Genomic DNA, 19,266 nt, shown 5'->3' with positions numbered 1-19,266 from the left:
CGAAGAGGGCGCGAGAGGCAAGAAAAGTATAAGATGAGGATGATTTCGTCTCTTCTTCTTCACAAAACGAACGCGCGCGAAAACACCCGTGCACAAGCAAAGTCGCGAGAGGGAGTCTTTTTACTCTCAAATATATCTTTTCGTTTCGTACCTTTTTGTCCCAGAGGAGGAAGAAAGAAGAAAGCGCGGAAAAACAATCGGGAAAGAGAGGAAATTTGGATCGTCGCCGTCACTCTGATTTTTGAAGAAGAAAAGTATGCCGCCGAAACGCCCTTCCTCGAAGAAGAAGAACGGAAGCAAGAGTTCGTCGTCGTCGTCGTTTAGTTCCAGAGATGAGGAGGAAATGCACGCGTTCGCGCCGTGGTCGAGAACGGTGGAGGAGAACTGTCGGTTTTACGAGACGTCTTTGGAATTTGGTTTATCGAGTGCAGAGGTGGCGAAAAGGCAGGAGAGATTCGGCGCGAACGAACTCACCAAGGCGAAAGGGAAAAGCTTACTGAAATTAGTTTTGGAACAATTCGACGACGCGTTGGTTAAAATTTTACTCGCCTCCGCGATGGTGTCGTTCGTTCTGGCATTCTTCGATGAAGGGCCGAACCCGGGGGGAGGGAAAGATATCACCGCGTTCGTCGAACCTTTGGTAATTCTGTTGATTTTGGTTTTGAACGCCATCGTCGGGGTATGGCAAGAAACGAACGCGGAGAACGCGTTGGAGGCGTTGAAAGAGATGCAATCGCCAGATGCGAGGGTGATTAGGAACAGCGGGGAGATGATGACCGTGCCGGCGAGTGAATTAGTGGTCGGGGATATCGTCGCGCTGCAAACAGGAGACAGAGTGCCCGCGGATTTGAGAGTGATGGAGCTAAGAACGGCAACGCTGAGATGCGAGCAGGCGAGTTTGACCGGCGAATCCGTTGCAGTGGACAAGCAAGCCGAGGACGACGAATTATGCCCGGTAGAGATTGAGTTGCAAGGGAAAACGAACATCATGTTCAGCGGGACAGCGGTGAGTAACGGCCAATGTACAGGTATGGTGTGCGCGATCGGGATGAACACGGAGATGGGGAAGATTCAAACGCAAATCGAAGAAGCGAGTTCGGAGGAAGAGGATACGCCGTTGAAGCAAAAGTTGGACGCGTTTGGTGAGGTTTTGAGTAAACTCATCGCGATTATTTGTTTGTTGGTGTGGTTGATCAACTATCATCACTTCATTTCGTTCGAAAACGGAAGTTTTGCCTTCAACTTTGCCAAGTGCACGTATTATTTTAAAATTGCGGTGGCGTTGGCGGTAGCGGCGATTCCCGAAGGCTTACCGGCGGTAATCACCACGTGTTTGGCGCTCGGGACGAGGAAGATGGCGAAACAAAATGCAATCGTGAGAAAGCTTCCATCCGTGGAGACTTTGGGGTGCACTTCGGTTATTTGTTCCGATAAAACGGGAACGTTGACGACGAACCAGATGAGTGCGGTGAAGTTTGTTACCGCAGACAAAAACGGAACGAAAACGAGGGCGTTTAACGTCGCCGGGACGTCGTACGATCCCACACAAGGCGGGGTTGAAAATTTACCAGATTTGAAGCAAGACGCTACTTTCGTCGTCGCCGCGCAAATCTGCGCCGCGTGCAACTCCTCTCAAATTGAGTTTGTTGAAGGATCTGGGTACAGATGTATCGGCGAGCCTACAGAAGGCGCGTTGAAAATATTAGCAGAGAAAATAGGGTGCGAAGATGATGCGAAACATCGAAAGGCGATGAACCGCAGGGACAAGAGTTCAAAAGACGGCGCGCAGGCGGTGTGTGATGAAATCATGAGCAACGTCGAGGTCTTGTCTACTTTGGAGTTTGATAGAAACCGTAAGTCGATGTCGGTAATATGCAGAGAGAAGATGAACAATACTAAAAAAAGTAAAAATAGTAATGGCGTGGAGAACTACCTTCTTGCGAAAGGCGCGCCGGAGTTTATTTTAGAGAGGTGCACGCATATTTTAACCCCGGATGGTATGGAAATTCCTCTGACAAAAAGCATGCGCAACGATATCTTAAAGCGACAGCAGGGTATGGCGAGCGTCGCGTTGCGATGCTTGGCGTTGGCGATTAAGTCTGGACCGGAGCTTGGCGTTTTGTCGAGTTACGATGGCAGTCATTCGCACCCGGGGTATAAGATTTTGAAAGATCCTTCGCAATACGAAGTGGTAGAGTCGGAGATGACATTCGTTGGCCTCGCCGGCTTACGTGATCCACCGAGACCAGAAGTGAAAGATGCCATTAATGATTGCAAGAAAGCCGGCATTCGAGTTATTGTCATCACCGGCGACAACAAGTTAACGGCCGAGGCGATTTGCGCAGAGATTGGCGTTTTCGATTCGATGCGCGAAGCGGCGGAGTTTTCGTTTACTGGACGCGAGTTTACGCAAATGACGAAGCAGCAACAGAGAGCATGTCTTGAAGGCGAGTTCAACGGCGTTGTATTTTCGCGCGCGGAACCGAAGCATAAGCAAGATATCGTGCGCTTGTTGCGAGAGGACGGACATATAGTCGCCATGACTGGCGACGGTGTGAACGACGCGCCTGCTTTAAAACTCGCGGACATCGGTATTTCCATGGGTATTGCGGGCACAGAAGTTGCAAAAGAGGCGTCGGATATGATTTTAGTCGATGACAACTTTTCCACCATCGTTTCCGCGGTTTCCGAAGGTCGGTCGATTTATGATAACATGAAAGCGTTCATCAGATACATGATTTCCAGTAACGTCGGCGAGGTTGTTTCCATCTTCTTAACTGCCGCGCTCGGCTTACCGGAAGGTTTAATCCCGGTGCAGCTATTGTGGGTCAATTTGGTTACCGACGGTCCACCAGCAACTGCGTTGGGTTTCAATCCCCCGGATAAAGACATTATGACGAAACCGCCGCGACGCAAAGACGACGAGTTACTCACGCGATGGAGCGTCTTCCGCTATGCCGTCGTCGGCTTATATGTTGGCATCGCCACGGTGGGTGTCTTTTGCATTTGGTACACCCGAACGTCGTTTATGTTTATCGACTTGTCGGGTGATAACCACACGACGGTATCGATGAAACAACTCATGGATTGGGAAAACTGCGCTTCCTGGACCGACGGCGCGTTCAAAGGCGGTTCGTATTCCACCGCTATGGATGGTCCGTCCTTCTCTTTCACCGGTAAAAACAAGTGCGACTACTTCAACGAAGGTAAAGCTAAGGCATCGACGTTATCTTTATCTGTTCTGGTGACGATTGAAATGTTCAACGCCTTGAACGCCTTGTCGGAAGACTCCAGTTTGTTCACGTCGCCGCCTTGGATCAATCCGTACTTGCTCGTCGCCATGTTCGTCTCCTTCGGTTTACACTTTGTGATTTTGTACGTCCCAAGTTTTGCGACGATCTTCTCCATCGTCCCGTTAAGTTTCAACGAGTGGATGTTGGTCGTACTGTGCGCGTTACCAGTGTGCATCATCGACGAAGTTTTGAAATGGTTCGGGAGACGAATGAACGAAAAAGAGTTGCGAGCGAGACTCGACGCGATGAAGAATACCGGCAAAAACGGCAAAGCGAAGAAGACGACGTCGACGCGAAGAAGACGTTAATACTACTCACGCGTTCGACAGCTTATTCTTTAAGTGCAAAACATAATAATATCTTTTTCAATAATATCAACGACATAATATGATATATAATACGCTACTATATAGATTTTACTGAGGTCCTCGTCCCGCGGGAAACGTCTCCGTCATGACTCGCAAAACAGGCCCAGCCAAGCTAAACACCGCGACGACACTCAACACGCTCAGAACCACGAACCCGGCTTTCAGAGCGTTCGAAAACGTCTCGGATTCCATCGCGTCGTTCTCTGGCCCCGGCGGCGCGGGTGGGCGTTCGTAGTACTCTTCTTCCTCTCCTTGTTGTTCTCTTTGTTGTTCTCGTTGTTGCGCTCGCACGGCGACCACTCCGCTCTGGTGATTGATTTTTCCCCGACTTTGCGTTTGGGAAAACGCCGACACCGCTTTAAACGCTCGTGATGATTTTGACGATCTCCTCCTCGACGACGCGCCCCCCCCGCGAATCTCGATATTCACGACCGACGACGATTGAATAAAAGGACTCGCAAACATTGTGTTATAGCAGTAGTAATACGCGCAGCAAAGAATTTTGAAGCCAAACGTGGGAAAAAACGTCACACACATCTCACCATGGACTCTCTCGTTCCGAACCGAACGCGCGAGAACGTCGAGGTGTGCCACTCATTTTATTCGTAACGTTCTCCTCTCGTTATTCACGAGTCTCTCTCTCTCTTTTTCTTTCACTATTTGCGCATTCTTCGCGCGCGTCCGAACAACAGACGCATCTCATCACTCGCCAATTGGAAAAGTCAATCCAATTGACTTCTTAAGAAGTCGCGCGGAAAGGTTGACTCTCCGGGCCAAAAGTACTCTCTTTTTACTCTCAATGCTGCGCAACAAAGAATAATACTGACGACGACGACGTTCTTCGACGATGTAACAATACCAGGACGTGTCTTCGTTCGCGGAAGACGTGGAGAAGTTTCTCGAACTCGCCAAGAGGAAAGATGGGTCACTTTTAGAGGAGAAGAAAAAGAGGAGAGAAAAAGCGTCTTTGACTGATAAAGCGGCGCGCGAGACGACGCGCAAAAAAGAAGAAGAAGTTAAAGAAGAAGAAGAAGAAGAAGACGTACTGTTGAGGGAACGAGGGAACATGCATTTCAGAAGAGGCGAGTACGCGGAAGCGGAAGCGAGTTACACGAAAAGTTTGCAGGGTAAAGAAACGGCGGCGGCGCTGAGTAATCGAGCGATGGTTCGACTGAAACTCGGGAAGGCGGAGGCGTGCGCGAAGGACTGCCAGAGGAGCGTAGATTTATTGTTAGAAGAGGACGAGGTTGGAGAAGCAACGAGTAAGAGAGACGGTTTGTTAGTGAAGACGTGGCAGAGGAAAGGTACGGCGGAGATGGAGATGAAGATGTATCGAGAGGCGGCGGCGTCGTTTGAAAACGCGTTGAGAATAGAGCCGGAATCGAGGACGATTCGAGAGCAAAGGAAGGCCGCGGTGAAGGAGATGGCGATGATTGAGGTGAAAGATGGAGAGGTTGAACTGCGCGCGAGGGATTTCTTAGCTAAGAGACAACGTGTTTCGATAGAAAAGAAAAAGGAACTCGAAACGCCGTCGCCTGCCGCGATAGTACAGACTAAAAGGAAGGAAGCGATGGCGAAAGAGGAAATGAAGACGACAACAATGGACATTGAAAAAGTGCGCAAAGCGATATCGAAGCTCGATCACGACGAGGAAGAAATAAAAACTGGACCTATTTTCGACAAGCAATGGAAGATCGCCGCTACTTCCTCAGAGAAGAAGTGCAAAATCCTTCGCGCCGTTCGCGCGGAAAACATCACCAAAATCCTCGCCGAAAGACTCACCGGCGACCTTTTAGGGGATATCATCGTTGCCATTCTCACGCACTGGATCACGGAAGATTACGCGAACACATCGTCAAACGACGACGACGATCCCGTAAACTGGCTCACTGCGCTCACCAAAACCAACCGCTTCTCCATGGCTTCCATGCTCCTTTCCGGCGAAGCGAAAACAAACGCCCGCGAAAGCTGGAACCGGTGCGTTCAAAGATTAGAGAAGAATAAGAATATGAATAGCGTAGCTTTAGATAGGTTAGAACACTTGCGCGCGAACTTTAGATTGTAACAACACATTTTAACGCATTAGTACTCTTCGTGGAGATGTGTATTGAGACATTTTCTCGCGAAAAACGTGGACACAATTAAACGACGTGGACGCACTTAGATAAACGCTAAAAGATATCGGTATCTTTAGCTTTTAAACGCGCTTAGTAAATAGTAAACTTCGCGCGCTGCTGCTCTTTCATCATGTCCGCAGGCAAGCACCTCGACATCTCCTCTTCCACACCGAACAACAAACCGTTACCAGATGGCGTCTCTAAAACGTACGACGTGACCTCGAAATGGGAACCGTACTGGTTGTGCTTTATCGGCACCGTGAGTGCTTTCCCGTGCTTGGTGTTCTTTTGGGAGACGAAAACGTTGACGTTAGAGACCGAGGAAGTCGTCTTGAACTCGCGAAACTGCGTCAAGAATACGAACAAGAGATTACCGTACGGCGAGTTAGGATCTGTGGACCAAACAAAAAATGCGTGCGGGTGCTACGAAGTCGGAGGCGAATCCATCGGACGGTTGTCCCCGGGATGGGGGAGTACGAATGAACTCCCCGAGATGCTGTCGATTTTGGCGACGCTGAAACACCGACAGCAACAAAGAGGCGATCAAGGGCAAATTCAACGGACGGAGAATCTGGAGAGGAAAATCGATGCAATCATACAGCACTTTAAGATTAAAATTCCGGACGACTTGGATATCGACCAAGCGCCGGGTGCGATGTCGATGAAGCGTTACTAATAGTACTCTTATTTATTCTTCGACGATGCGAGACGACGCGTGTTGTTTTTGGCGACGAGGAGGAAAAGACTATTTATACACCCAATAAAGCCTCTCTGGCTTGTACAAACGCGAATGCGCAGAATATGTGTGTCACACTATATATAGAAGTCATACTAGAAGTCATACTAGAAGTCATACGTTTTAACACATGGCAAGTTCTCCTGAAAATAAGATGGTTTTCGTTTGTCAGTGGGAAATCCAACCTTGAAGTTTTTTAATACCGTCTGGTGGCTCTCGATCGGCGCTGCTCACGAAAAGTCGAAAAAGCGCTTTCCTCGGAAAGGAGATTTCATTTAACAATGAGATTTGAGTCACGATTTTCCGTCGTTTCGCTTGTTGTTTGCTGCAAAAAAAACACTTCCCCAGGCGCGTTTAATAAAAAAGCGCAGATACTACTCCATCAAACGTAGCGCGACTGAAGAACGCATCGTCATCAGCATCAGCATCGCCATCGTCATCTTCTCGGTGTGCGCGCGAAAGTCGTTTCACCGCACGAAGAACGAAAGAGAGAGAGAGAAGAGGCGTTTAGATAAAATCTACTCGCGACTCTTGAGAAAAAGCGTCGGTTAATTGGATACATCCGCGAAAGGACGCGAGCGACGGATGAGCGCGTTGACGCACGCGTTGGACGATCATCTCAACCACCAAAGACGAAACAACACGAATGGTGGTGGTGAGAGCACTGCTCGTAAAAATGGTCGAAATTCGAGCGATTCCACGTCCACGTCGTCGCCGGAGTTTTCACCGGAAGTGACCCTTCGAGATGGAAACAAAACGCACGGATCCGGATCCGCAATCGCTTTGTTACGAGCAACCGTCTGGGAAGAGGCACAAAAAAGAGGCGAAAATTTCGGCGGTCGAAGCGAGGACGACGAGGAGGAGGAGGGTGGACAAAGACGAGGAAGAGGAGGAGGGCCGATGATTGATGCGAAAACGCGCGCTATTTTGGAGACGGAAAACGCGGAGCAAATGTTCGTTGGGAGGAGATCGATGGAGATTGAACAAGTCGCGAGTTTCGGGAACATTCAAATAGCGCCGGCGGTGTCCGGGCCGCAAACGCAAGCGTTTAGCGGGATCAGTTCGAGACCAAGGGAAGTGCCTCGCGTGAGACGAGTGACGGTGTACGACGACATGAACGAGGATAGTAACGATGCGAGCAGTCCTGGGAGGAAGCGGAGAGGCGCGTCGACGAGTTACTTGGCGATCGAGGCGGATTTGTTGAGCAGAAGCGACGAGAACGTCGGGATGTTTTGTTCTTCCCCGAATAGGAAGAATTTTACCTCTGCGCCATTCGCGGCTGTTTTTGCCGCAGGGAGAACGAGTACGGGAGTAGGGTCACCTTTAGGTCAACCGTCATCACCAAAATCGACGTCGAAAGGGTTTTATTCTGCACCTTTTGCGACGGTATATGGATCGCCGAACGCACCCTCCAGTCCTGCGAGCAAAATGAACTCTTCGTTACATTTTTAAAACAGAAAAAAAACGCGCTGTACATATGTAAAGCACACATGAAGAATCAACAACAAATAGTAAAGTCCAATAGCAAAGCAAATAGTAGCACATGAAGTTTCGCGGGGATTACGCAAATATCCTGCTCGCGGGTTGTATATATACGAAAAAGAAAGTATTGCACATAACGATAATTACCGTAGGTACCAAGTACCGCGTACCACACGGTAGAAATAATTGTCTCTTTAATATACAAGGAAAACACAAACGCACGCATGCGCAACACACGCACAACACAAAAAGCAAGCAGCTCGGTCTGATCTCTCTCTCTCTCTACAAAGTTTAATATCCTCTGTTATGACCAAATTTACACCTATGTCCCCACGAACACCGTCCAGTTTGCGCGAACGCGCGACAAATTTGACTCTTGAACGTCACCATGAGAGGCACTGAACCGCCTAACAAGGTTGTTCCATTCGCCCCTTGCACCGCTCTCGATGCCTCTTCGACCGATTGGAACCCAATAATTCCAGTCGTCGCGATGCGCGTGCACGATATGATGCGCCCAAACTGCGCAAACGCGTTCACTAAATCATTCTCATTACTATCTGTGGGCAACCCTTTGATGTAAATGTTCTCCGACGGTGGATTGGTCATCGCAGAACCGCCGACGCCACCACCACCACCGCCCGCCTCGCCACCACCTCGCCCACTACTACCAGCAACCCCGGAACTATCCGTATTCGCAAACTTCACCTGTAACGGCCTGTGCGCCAAATCTTCTCTTAAAACTCTTCCGCTGACTTTCTCAATCGCTTTCTCCGCCTCCTCGTACCTTATGAACTTAACGAATCCGTATCCTTTCGAGACTTGTGACATTTTATCCCGCATAATATTCACGCTCTCCACTTCCCCGCACTCCTCGAACAAGTGTTTCAACGACCCTTCCTCCATATCTCTCGGAATATTCCACACGTACAAATTTGAATGTGTCGGTAAACTGGCCATAATCTGCTGCTTCGCGTTGAACGACACCGACACTGGCATCGCACCACCGATTTCGCTCACTATCATCTTCCCGTTTGCCTCTCTCACTGCCACCTCTGCTTCCCCAACCGTCTCAAATCGTATCAACGCCGTCGTCGCAATCACGCGACAACTCACAATCTTCCCAAACGCGCCAAACTTCTCGCGCAAAATCCCTTCGTCGATATCCAAAGGTAATCCTTTCACGTACACGTTATCCGTGGGAATCGACGCCACGTCTACGCCCGTCGCGCCAATCATCCCGCCGTGTACCCCCATCAACCCGTTCGAATCCGTGCTCGCGAATTTAATCTGCAACTGCTTATCTTTCACGAATTTCCCGTGTAACTTCTCCTTCGCGTTCACCGCGTCCTCGAACTTCACGTACTTCACGAATCCGTACCCTTTCGATTGTTTCGTTTGCACGTCTCGCATTATCGTGCACGACTCCACGGTGCCGAATTTTTGGAACAAAGTCGATAACTGCCGCTCGTCCATGTCTCGAGGAATAGACCACACGTACAAGTTGGAGTGCTTCGGTTTCTTACCACTCTCCCCGCCGTAGTGGTTGTTATAGTTCGTCGGGTAATTATTCGTCGTAGTACTGTTGATGGTGTTGTTGTTCGAGTTGTGGTGGTGCGTCCGCGCGTTGTTGTCGTCGCCTCCGTTGTTCATCGTCATCATCTGATCGTCTTGGTTGGACGACGCGCGCTTCCGATTCACCGGTAACGAAGAAGGAGGATGAGGGGCGATTGTGTCGACATTATCGTCTCCTCCTCTCGTCGTCGCTGCCATGCCGGGTCTGCGGAAAGGCATGTTCTCGTTGTTGGTGATTACGAGAGTGTGACGACAATGACGACGACGCGCGCAAAGGGTGGTCTTTGTGTGACGACGGAAGAAGAAGAAGCGAGGATGTTTCTTTGTAAGACGAACAACGCGGGAAAAATGTGTCGAAGTAAAATGAGGAAAATTCCAAGAAGTACTTGAATATATATGTACCCGATGCGTATGAACTAATAAAACTCTAATCCCATTCAGATGGCACTTCTTCTGTCGCGCCTCGTTGCACTTCTCCCTCTTCGACCACGTCGAATGGTGCTTGAGAGGAGGGCGGTTCTGGGGTTGGGTCTCGCGGCGGCGCGAAGGTTTCCGGAGGAGGCGCCGCCGCTTCCGAGACCTTTTGTTGTTGTTGTTGTTCTCCTACTTCGAGATGCGAGAGAGAGAGATCGCTTCGGAGCATAGAAAAGTCGCCGAGTTGCGTCGGTGCACCGGCAAACCCGCCGTATTGGTTTTCGAGGGAGAACGCGAGGTCCTCGTGGTGGTCTTCCTCGTCGCCGTTTTCGCCGGTACTTTTCTTCATCGCTATGGAGAGGTCGCTGTCGATTTTGATTTTCGCTTCCGGGCGTTGAACGCGGTCTATGAGGCGGTGACCGGTGGATTGGTACGCTCCTGTTGTTCCAGTGCCAACGCTTGGACGACGATGTTTGCCCTCAATTCGGTCTTTCGCGCGTCTTCGGAGTTCGCTTAAAACGTCTTTCGCCGGTTGAATGGTTTCGTGCTTGGATAAATCGCCAAAGTTGGTGTTGTTGGACCACTCGTCGAGAAATGCGATGCATTTCAACTGTGTTTTCTTGGCGATATCGTATGCACGTTTCCGGAGATTGATGTCTTGGGACAGTTGCGATTCGCCACGCATGATACCTCTGAGCATCGGCCGGAGATACTTTTGTATATTTTCGACGACGAATCCTTTCGCTTTCACGGCCACGGCGAGTATATCGGAGCTCCCACCTTCGGAGCTGTGTACGTCCTCGATTGCCGCTTTCATTATGGCTGAACACAAGGCTAACGGTACTATTTTACGCTCAATTTCAAGTTTCATTTCGGAATCATCATCGTTGTCGTCGCCAACACCACTACCACTAGCAATCACGGCGTCAGTTTCCACGTTTTCATCCGCGAGCTCTTTTAAACCTTCAAAAATTTTATCCGCACCAACGTCGCCGTGTTTCTTCACAAAGCGATACGCTTCTCTACCTGTGCTGCTCACTTCCGAGAACATTTTGTTCTCGCGAATACTTGTGCGTACTTTATTTATGAACGCATCCGAGCCAAATCGAACGGCTTCCGGGACAAACGCATCTGCCAAAGTCGTCGGCGACGCCGACATAGACTTTCCATTTGGCGGCGATATGTGCGTCCCGTTCGAGTTCATCGAATGCAACGATGTCGGTGGTCTAATGCTATTGTCTTTGTCTTCACCTTTCACGGCTGATATTATCGACATTACGTTTAACGGCTTCATCGATTGCTTCGTCGCGCGTTCGCTAAGGAGTCGATTCCTCTCTCTGGTATTTTCAATCATCTCGTTTATTTTGTTCACACCTCTGCGAACTTCCTGTTCTGTCCCTTCGACAACCAAACCCGTAGGAGTCTTCGCGTCCACTGTCACCGTCGCCCCAGTTACCATCCGAATCAAATCTAACTTCTCCTGTGATGACACCACGTTGAAGAAATTTTTACAATCGTGTCGTCTCGTAACTTTTGGTTGTTGTTGTTCCTGAACCATCTGCCTTTGTTCTATTATTCTAGGTTTCTTAAGCGATGAATGTCCTCCTTGTTGTTGTTGTTGCTGCTGATATGCGTCGTGAGGCCTCGCTAATCCAATCGCCGAAGATGCTATAGGTAATTTTGCCCACTCCTCTCTCGCTTCCGATGTCTTGCGCTTCAATCGATTTCCTTGTAACGACATGGTATGCGTTTCTTTCTCGCGCGTTTCCACCATATCCTCGTCTGCTTTTTTCCCTTCTTCATTTTTGCCTTTCTCCTTCTTTCGCGCGGCGTCGGCATTCGTCGTCGGCGCCGACGATTTCGTCTTCTTCGTCGTCGTCTCTTCCTTTACTGATGGTTTCCCTTTGATTCCCGAATCCAAAAACTTAAACACCTCGGGTTTACTCCGGTACCGATTTCCATCCTCGTCGAAATAGTACGCGTCGTAATGTCTCGAATTATTACCCTTTATCACGCGTTTGCTCGCAGACACGTTCCATCCTTTCAGAGCTTCGAATGGATCTCTCGGCGTTGCCTCGCGTTCACGCACGGCGTCGCACAATCGCTGCCAAAACTCGATTCGTTTTTTTCGAGTTTCCTCCGTTGGGTTTGGAGACGGGTCGGAGGTTGGGAGTGCGGGGTATTTCGACGACGACATTCGCTACGCTTTGCCGAGCGTCGCACCGTGCTGCGCGTGGTACCGGTGGATATACAGGAAGGAGTGTATGAGCGACAACTCTGTTGTTCGACTTTTTAGGGGGAGACAATATAGAGGAAATCGAACGAGTTCGGAGAGATATTTTTACACGACTCGTCGCGTAAACGCTCAAAGTATTTTTCGGAAAAAAGTTTAAAAAGAAAAAGTCTCGCAGCCTCCATCGGAGGTCAAGCAATCCACGTAACCCTTAACTATTCTGCCGAGTAAACTACCGATTTGTGCGTCTCTTTCGTAAATTTTCAATTCTGGTAAATAATCCTGACGATAGAAGACTTTCGAGTTTTCGTCTACGCGCACGAAGGATACGCCTTCGAACGAAGGATCGGCATTGAGGAATTGTCTCGAGATATAGGTGCCATCTTTTGTACACAGTTCGGCAGATATGGTCCAGTTGCGTCCGTAAATGTACGTAGAGCACATGTTGTTCAATGTTTCATCGATTTCGGATATATTGTTAGCAGAGTAAAGCCCGTCTGTGTACACCGATTCTTCCGAGTAGAGACGCTGGCGATTTTCAGCGCAGTGCACGCCGTCGCGAGCCGCTTCCAATTTTTCACTCGTAAAGTATTTCGAACACGACGGAGAAACCTCGTTTGGCAAGGTTTTCTCAGACCCGTCTGCAAGGACAGCCATGATTGGTTGCGTGACTTCATCTTTACAACGTTGCTTCTCGTTCTCATCTCCTAAGAATGAAAACAAACACCGTTTCTTCTCCGCGAGTAACGAACCGATCAAAGGCACGTGTTCGTACAGTTTGCCCTCACCGAAAAAGTCTCGCCAGTCGTATACTTTAAAATCTGCGTTGAACTTGATAAACGAAACACCGGGCACGTTCTCAATCGGATCCGTTTTCAACTCGCCGAATTTCCAACCGGTCGTGTTGTACATGAAAAAAGGCACGTACAAGTCATCTTCGCACACTTCTCGATACACCTCTAAACTCCACTCCTCGACTAAATCTTCCGAGAGTAGATTTTTAAACAGCAACTCGACCTCGGATCGATTTCTACCGACGACGGAACCGTCCGTGTACACGATATCGTCCGCGAAATGCGCGCTGCACTCTTTCGCGGCGTTTACGCCGGCGTCCGGGCATATGAGAAAAATCTCTCGCGCTTTTTCCAACTGCTCTTTGGAAAAATTTTCTTTGCACGAAGGGGAAACTTCGTCAGGAAAGGAGGAAGTGAGCGCGAGGGCGTTGTACGATACAGAACTGGCGTTTGTCGCGTGAGCTGTGTTAAGTAGAGATGCGCCGAGCAGTGCAAAGAGTGTGAGGAAAAAGTGACGAATCATGGCGCGTGATGTTTAATGAAGAGAGAGAGAGAGATTTTTTCCTTTTTATGCCTGTCAAAAATACGAGGGACGAGCCTCGTTGTTGCGGACTATAAGTGTTTTTATGAACAATAGGTGTTTGAAAAGAATTTCCGTGTGATTAATCTCTCTGTGTTCTGCTCGTGCTTCTCAATCGAAAGTCACCTCCTCTAGATAGTCCTGCGCATCCTTCCTCTGAAATCAAGCATTCCGAATATTCCGTAGTGATGCGTTTCAATAAGCGGCCGATTATCGGGAGATTCTCGTTGGCGTATATTTTCAGATTGTCCACGTAATCCCTTTGATAGAATGCTCTGTTATTTCCCGCATTGAAAACAATCTTGCTCATTCCAGTAATATCGGTAATATAGTCATAAGAAAGGGACATGTTGAAGGAGTACGAGGGGAAGTAAGTATGTTCGGTACACTCTTCTTCGAATACTTGTAAGTGTTGCTTGGTGAAGTTGAACGCAAACATATTCGTGAAAACGCGCGATACTTCCTCCTTATTCGAAGCAGACACCGTACCATCCGTGTACGTCATTGAACTGTCGAAGTTATCCAAACAGGCTGTCTTATAATTGGTGTTTCCAGAGTCTTGATTGCAAGTAATTATATGCCGCGCAATTTTCAAGCGTTCCGGAGAAAAGTGTTCGCGACAAGACAACGATACCGTACGAGGTACGAGATCTTCAAGCACCGCGCAATCTGCACTCGTAAGCCACCGCCACCCGCATAAGCACATCAGTGCAAGATGGGCCCAAGCAAACATTAGTATATTTGGATTTTGTGGATGTGTTTTTGTGTGCCTGAATGACATATTCTCATCATTTTTAAATATAATATCCAAACGATCATGTGATTGTCAAACGAATACTTCAAAACCAGAAATTCACACTTATCGAAGTTGAGAGAGACCGAACGTAATGCCATGCGCCGCGTGGGATGAACATAGCATCTCCAGGTTTTAATATTGTGTCAAAGTACGTCGCTTCTGCGAATTTTGGAAACTTTTTCAAGTCTGGATTCTCCACATCCTTCACTAAACTTCGCGTGAACGCGTTCACTTGATTCTTCCCAGCAGCCCCCGTAGTCATGACTGCTTCGGAATAAAGCTTCTCGGTTTGGTCATCGAGGTATATGCGAACGTATTTAAATCCACTCACTTGTACAAATACGTTATCATAAGGGTCGCGATGAAGTGATGTTCGGGTTTCTCTCGTGCCTATCCAGAGATTCGATGCACCCGCACTTGTGACTTTCCCGAGCGTCAAATGTGGTATCGAGATGTATTTTTGCAGCTCTGGCGCATGATGAAACAAGCAATGTTGCGAGACATACGCGACTTTACATTGAAGAGAGCTGCTGTTTTCACTTGCATCTACGGCATTACTCGCGTTTAGCGCTTCCGAGAACTCCGATAAGCTCACGACGCCGGCACCGGAATCGTTGCTGCCTGGGAATCCAAACTCAACCGGAACGACGCGCTTGCCTCCGAACATTTCATCTCGTAAAAACTCTGTCGTTTTACACAAATCGAGAAGTTTCCATTTCTGCTCGTTGGCGTATTTTCTCACCACGCACGGTTTCTGCGTTTTGAAGTACTTTTGTAGAAACACTGCCGCGCTCAAGTCCGATAATTCCGACGCGATTTGATTTTGTACGAGGTCTCGCGATTTCTTTTTCTGCCGCGCTTCCGGTATTTTCATCGCAATCTCAACCACATCACTCTTGACGCCCCAAGAGTGTTCTTTTTTCTCCCGATGAAATTCGTAAAACACTTCCACCTCTCGCATCAATTTGCCGTAAAAACTTGGCACTTTCTTTAAATTCTCCTCGCCGTCGACTCCAATCACCATGTTCAACAGGTCCAAATTCGCGCGAGCGATTTTTGTCACCGAGGAATCCCACTCGCGAAGCAACGCCGGCAAACGCGGGTCGTCCGCAACGTTCACTCGTTCGTCGTCGCTCGCAAATTCTATTTCAAACGCATCCAATCCACTTCGATTCCCTGTGCCATCCCCAACTACTTTCATTAAAATCAATACGTGCGCGTACGCTGAGGCGAACAACCACTCGAACGAGTTCCAATCTTTCAACCGTTTTTGTTCCGTCACCATCAACGCGCACTCTTTCGCGCCTTTGATTGTAAACATCTTCAAAGAATCCCAAGTCCTCTTCCCTCGCTTCGATTTCGAAAGCTCCGGCTCGAGCGCGTCCACGAGAACTCGCATCTCTTCCTCTCGCGTCGTCTTCAAAGTCGTTCTCGTTCCCTCTCGCGTCTTCTCGCCCCAAACGCGTTCGGTAAACAATCGAAAATACTCACTCGTCTCCGCGGTGGGTGTTACTCTCGCTGCTCCCGACGAACCGTCGCCTGAATCGTCGCATCCAAAGCACGTCCACGGGTTGTTCTTTTCCTCCTCCTCCTCCTCTTCTGGAGGAGGCATTTGTTCTCTCTCTCTCTCTCTCTCTATCCGTCTCGTCGCATGTCTCCGTTTTCCAATGAGAGCCAGTTTTGAGGAAAAATTTCTCTGAAAAATGGCAGTTTGAGCACAAAACACCCCAAGGGGTTTTGGGAAAGCACTTCACATCCTCATTATTAGTATTTGCTGCCTTTGAAAAACGCGTTTGTGCGAATAAAGAAAGCTCTTCATATATATATAGTGTATCATATATATATATAGAGAGAAGCGACTGGAACGATTCGGGAGAGAGAAAGAGAGAGAGAGAATTGGAAAGACTACGCGTCGTGGCATCACTTCGTGTTGTTGTTGTTGAGAAAGAGTACATTAAAGTGAGAAATCGATCAGAGATACGAAAGAGATATAAAAGAGAAGAGTAAATAGAGAGTTATACGTATAAAGAAGACAACAAATGAGCGGAGATGAGCACCAACCGCCGCCGCCGAAAGTATCCGCGTCGGATTTAGATTGCTTCACGCGAGTTTGCAACGCGTCGGTTGCGATGTTTGGGATCGGGTCCATCATAGGGGCGGTGAAAGCGACGTGGGCGGAAGCGCCTTTGACGATTCAAAGAGGCCAAACGCTCGCGGCGGTCAGGAATACCGGGTCGTACATGGCGAATTCCGGCGGAGTGTTTGCCGCGGTAGGGGCCATGTACACCGGGACGTCGTGTTTGTCTAAAAGCATTCGAGGTAAAGATGACTTTTGGAACGGCGTCTACGGCGGGCTGGCGGCCGGGACGGTTATGGGGTTGAAGGCGAAAAAGGTTGGCGTCGCGGTAGGTGCCGGGGTGGCATTTGCCGCGGCGAGCGCGAGCGTCGACGGGACCGGGGAGAAAGTTCGAGGCGACGGGTTGTTTGACGACAACGCGACGCCGGGGAGGGTTTATTTTCCGTACGACGAGATTAAGAAGTAATAATAAAGCTTTGTTTTTCGAGATTGAATTTCGTTCGCCCTAAACCCCCCGTTCGGCGCACCAATGCCAAAAGAGTTTGTAATTTAACATCAATTGAAGGTACTAGTATCATACTTTTCGTAGAACTTTAGTTATTATTACCACGTCGTCGTCGTCGGTCGTTGATTTTGGCGAAGATTTGTGCGATTTCATGATGAGAAATTCAAAATCGGAAACGCGTCGTCACAAAACGACACCTTTTCCTGCGCCGCGCAGCACATAAAAATGCTCCTCCCTTTCTAATCGACGCACATCAAGAAAGAGTTCGAAAGAATAATGGGCATATCCTCTCTCCTTTTGAACATCAAATCGATCACGAAATCTGGCACGCACATCAGCGCGCACAAAGACAGCAAAATCGCGGTCGATTCGTACTGTTGGTTGCACAAGTGCGCGTATTCGTGTTCGAGGGAACTGGTTGAAAACTGCGGGAACCAAGACGTGTTCGTGCACGCGTTTTTGAATCGAGCGAGGATGCTGAAGAACTCCACGGGTTCGTCGGAGGTGACGTACGTCTTTGACGGCGCCTCGTTGCCGAGTAAAGCGAGAGAGGAGAAGCAAAGACGACAGAGACGCGAAGCGGCGAAAGATATGGCGAGAAAGGCGTGGAGCGAAGGGAACAGAAAATTAGCGTTCGACTGCTACGGGAAAGCGTTGGACGTGACGTTTGAGATGGCGAAGAGAGTGATGGATGCGATTGAAAGAGAAGGGCTGGGGCGAGTGTTAGTCGCGCCTTTTGAAGCGGATGCGCAGCTGGCGTATCTGTGTAAGAACGGGTACGCGGACGTGGTCATCACGGAAGATTCAGATATGTTAGCGCACGGTGCACCCATCGTGTTTTATAAAATGGATAATAACGGCATCGGGGATGAGATTCGGTACGAAGATTTACCGAGGAACAGAGGGTTACGATTCGACCAGTTTACGCCGGATTTGTTTTTACAGATGTGTTGCATGAGCGGATGCGATTATTTGCCGAGTTTGCCGAACGTAGGAATGAAGAAGGCACATCAGGCGATGCGAAAGTGTCGGGAGTACGGCGCAGCTTTGAGGTCGTTTAAATTTGAAGGGATTCGGGTCGATAAGGAATATGAAAGTGGGTTTCGGGACGCGCTGATTACGTTCAAGCACGCGTTAGTGTATTGTCCCACGAGGAAGAAGTGTGTGAACTTGAGCGATTGCGCTGAAGACGACGGGGTACCGTGCGAGGACGTTTTGAATTTGAGGTTTAGCAAGGAAGATGAAAAGAGGCTTTTGGGTGAACGAAGAGTCGATGCGGTGTGCGAAGGCGTCGCAAACGGGAAACTGCATCCTGTGAGTTTAAAGCCGTATCCCCCGCAAAGAGAGTTGCCGAAAAGCAACAGAAACTTTAGTACGAACACCACCACCACCAACAACAGCAACAACAGGATGACCATGAACAATTATTTCACGAATAGAAAAGATGAAGGGGGAGCGATGATATTCGGACAGCAGCACCAGCATCAGCCGCGATCTGCTAATACTTCAAACGCGCCGAAAATGCAACCAAACAGGCCGATTGTGCGCTCAACGTTTTTCGCCAACGCTCTTAAAGACGACGAGGAAGAGAAGAACAGACGAGAAGCGTTGAAGCGATACGCCGCAAAGCCGTCCACGTTTGACGCATTCGAATATTCCAATAACAGCGCTTTGTTGCCGATGAATCGCGCCACGCCTGAGCTATCGTTACAGTCGCCAATGAAGAAACGCGTCGTGAAAAAGTTTGACTTGTACGGCACGGCGTCCAAGAATACTCCGGAGGATACGAAGAAGAAGAGTATGGTCGAATCGTCACCGAGTGCTCTTTTGAACACGGCAGTTCGAAAATCGCCGAGACTGACGAAGATCAGATCGAGTGCACTCGACAATAACGACGACGATGACAACGCGACACCAGCTACGGGGAAGAAAACGGTTGATTTTCTCGAAAACTTCAGATTCGATTCTACCTCTTCAAAGAAGAAAGCTTTGTCGGGAAGAAAAACCACCGTCATTCCGAGCACCGTGTCTGTCGGTAAAAAGAAGAAAGCAGTTTCCTCGTTACCAAAGACGACGACGACGACGACGAGTAAAAAGAAAAGACGAACATCGAAACGACTCTCGGCGGGTGGAGAGAGAACTTCTGCCGCCGCCTTATTTTCGGAATTTGCTTTGCACTCGAACAACGACGAGAAATAGCTCTTCATACAATAGGACAACAACACATATTTCGCTTAAAATAGTTTCATGATAGCAGCAGCTTACACAACCACGCTTGTTTTAATACTAATAATTACTA

At 48.8% G+C, this 19,266-nt stretch overlaps 11 protein-coding genes across 11 annotated transcripts; 6 read left to right on the top strand and 5 right to left on the bottom strand.

The window, feature by feature from the left end:
- Positions 1-256: 256 nt before the first annotated feature.
- Bathy01g03230 (P-type calcium transporting ATPase) lies at positions 257-3,601 on the top strand (the record flags this gene model as incomplete). Its single annotated transcript, XM_007515526.1, has 1 exon — positions 257-3,601. One exon carries the CDS (start codon positions 257-259, stop codon positions 3,599-3,601), a length of 3,345 nt encoding a protein of 1,114 aa, XP_007515588.1.
- A 1,126-nt stretch (positions 3,602-4,727) lies between these two features.
- Bathy01g03220 (hypothetical protein) lies at positions 4,728-5,726 on the top strand (the record flags this gene model as incomplete). The annotated part of the gene is made up of 1 exon (XM_007515750.1): positions 4,728-5,726. The coding sequence occupies one exon, from the start codon at positions 4,728-4,730 to the stop codon at positions 5,724-5,726; it is 999 nt and encodes a 332-aa protein (XP_007515812.1).
- A 182-nt stretch (positions 5,727-5,908) lies between these two features.
- Positions 5,909-6,454, top strand: Bathy01g03210 (unknown protein; the record flags this gene model as incomplete). Its single annotated transcript, XM_007515390.1, has 1 exon — positions 5,909-6,454. The coding sequence occupies one exon, from the start codon at positions 5,909-5,911 to the stop codon at positions 6,452-6,454; it is 546 nt and encodes a 181-aa protein (XP_007515452.1).
- A 645-nt stretch (positions 6,455-7,099) lies between these two features.
- On the top strand, positions 7,100-7,966 carry Bathy01g03200 (unknown protein; the record flags this gene model as incomplete). Its single annotated transcript, XM_007515379.1, has 1 exon — positions 7,100-7,966. One exon carries the CDS (start codon positions 7,100-7,102, stop codon positions 7,964-7,966), a length of 867 nt encoding a protein of 288 aa, XP_007515441.1.
- Positions 7,967-8,287: 321 nt separating this feature from the next.
- On the bottom strand, positions 8,288-9,787 carry Bathy01g03190 (predicted protein; the record flags this gene model as incomplete). The annotated part of the gene is made up of 1 exon (XM_007515220.1): positions 8,288-9,787. One exon carries the CDS (start codon positions 9,785-9,787, stop codon positions 8,288-8,290), a length of 1,500 nt encoding a protein of 499 aa, XP_007515282.1.
- A 208-nt stretch (positions 9,788-9,995) lies between these two features.
- Positions 9,996-12,179, bottom strand: Bathy01g03180 (unknown protein; the record flags this gene model as incomplete). The annotated part of the gene is made up of 1 exon (XM_007515721.1): positions 9,996-12,179. The coding sequence occupies one exon, from the start codon at positions 12,177-12,179 to the stop codon at positions 9,996-9,998; it is 2,184 nt and encodes a 727-aa protein (XP_007515783.1).
- Positions 12,180-12,371: 192 nt separating this feature from the next.
- Bathy01g03170 (unknown protein) lies at positions 12,372-13,532 on the bottom strand (the record flags this gene model as incomplete). The annotated part of the gene is made up of 1 exon (XM_007515739.1): positions 12,372-13,532. The coding sequence occupies one exon, from the start codon at positions 13,530-13,532 to the stop codon at positions 12,372-12,374; it is 1,161 nt and encodes a 386-aa protein (XP_007515801.1).
- Positions 13,533-13,671: 139 nt separating this feature from the next.
- Positions 13,672-14,370, bottom strand: Bathy01g03160 (predicted protein; the record flags this gene model as incomplete). The annotated part of the gene is made up of 1 exon (XM_007515330.1): positions 13,672-14,370. The coding sequence occupies one exon, from the start codon at positions 14,368-14,370 to the stop codon at positions 13,672-13,674; it is 699 nt and encodes a 232-aa protein (XP_007515392.1).
- Positions 14,371-14,428: 58 nt separating this feature from the next.
- Positions 14,429-15,997, bottom strand: Bathy01g03150 (predicted protein; the record flags this gene model as incomplete). Its single annotated transcript, XM_007515085.1, has 1 exon — positions 14,429-15,997. The coding sequence occupies one exon, from the start codon at positions 15,995-15,997 to the stop codon at positions 14,429-14,431; it is 1,569 nt and encodes a 522-aa protein (XP_007515147.1).
- Positions 15,998-16,424: 427 nt separating this feature from the next.
- Positions 16,425-16,928, top strand: Bathy01g03140 (predicted protein; the record flags this gene model as incomplete). The annotated part of the gene is made up of 1 exon (XM_007515637.1): positions 16,425-16,928. One exon carries the CDS (start codon positions 16,425-16,427, stop codon positions 16,926-16,928), a length of 504 nt encoding a protein of 167 aa, XP_007515699.1.
- A 315-nt stretch (positions 16,929-17,243) lies between these two features.
- Positions 17,244-19,166, top strand: Bathy01g03130 (exonuclease; the record flags this gene model as incomplete). The annotated part of the gene is made up of 1 exon (XM_007515207.1): positions 17,244-19,166. One exon carries the CDS (start codon positions 17,244-17,246, stop codon positions 19,164-19,166), a length of 1,923 nt encoding a protein of 640 aa, XP_007515269.1.
- Positions 19,167-19,266: the final 100 nt, after the last annotated feature.

Source organism: Bathycoccus prasinos, assembly GCF_002220235.1.
Source record: "Bathycoccus prasinos genomic : Chromosome_1".
Lineage (NCBI taxonomy): Eukaryota > Viridiplantae > Chlorophyta > Mamiellophyceae > Mamiellales > Bathycoccaceae > Bathycoccus > Bathycoccus prasinos.
This window is presented reverse-complemented; position numbering and strand designations above follow the sequence as displayed.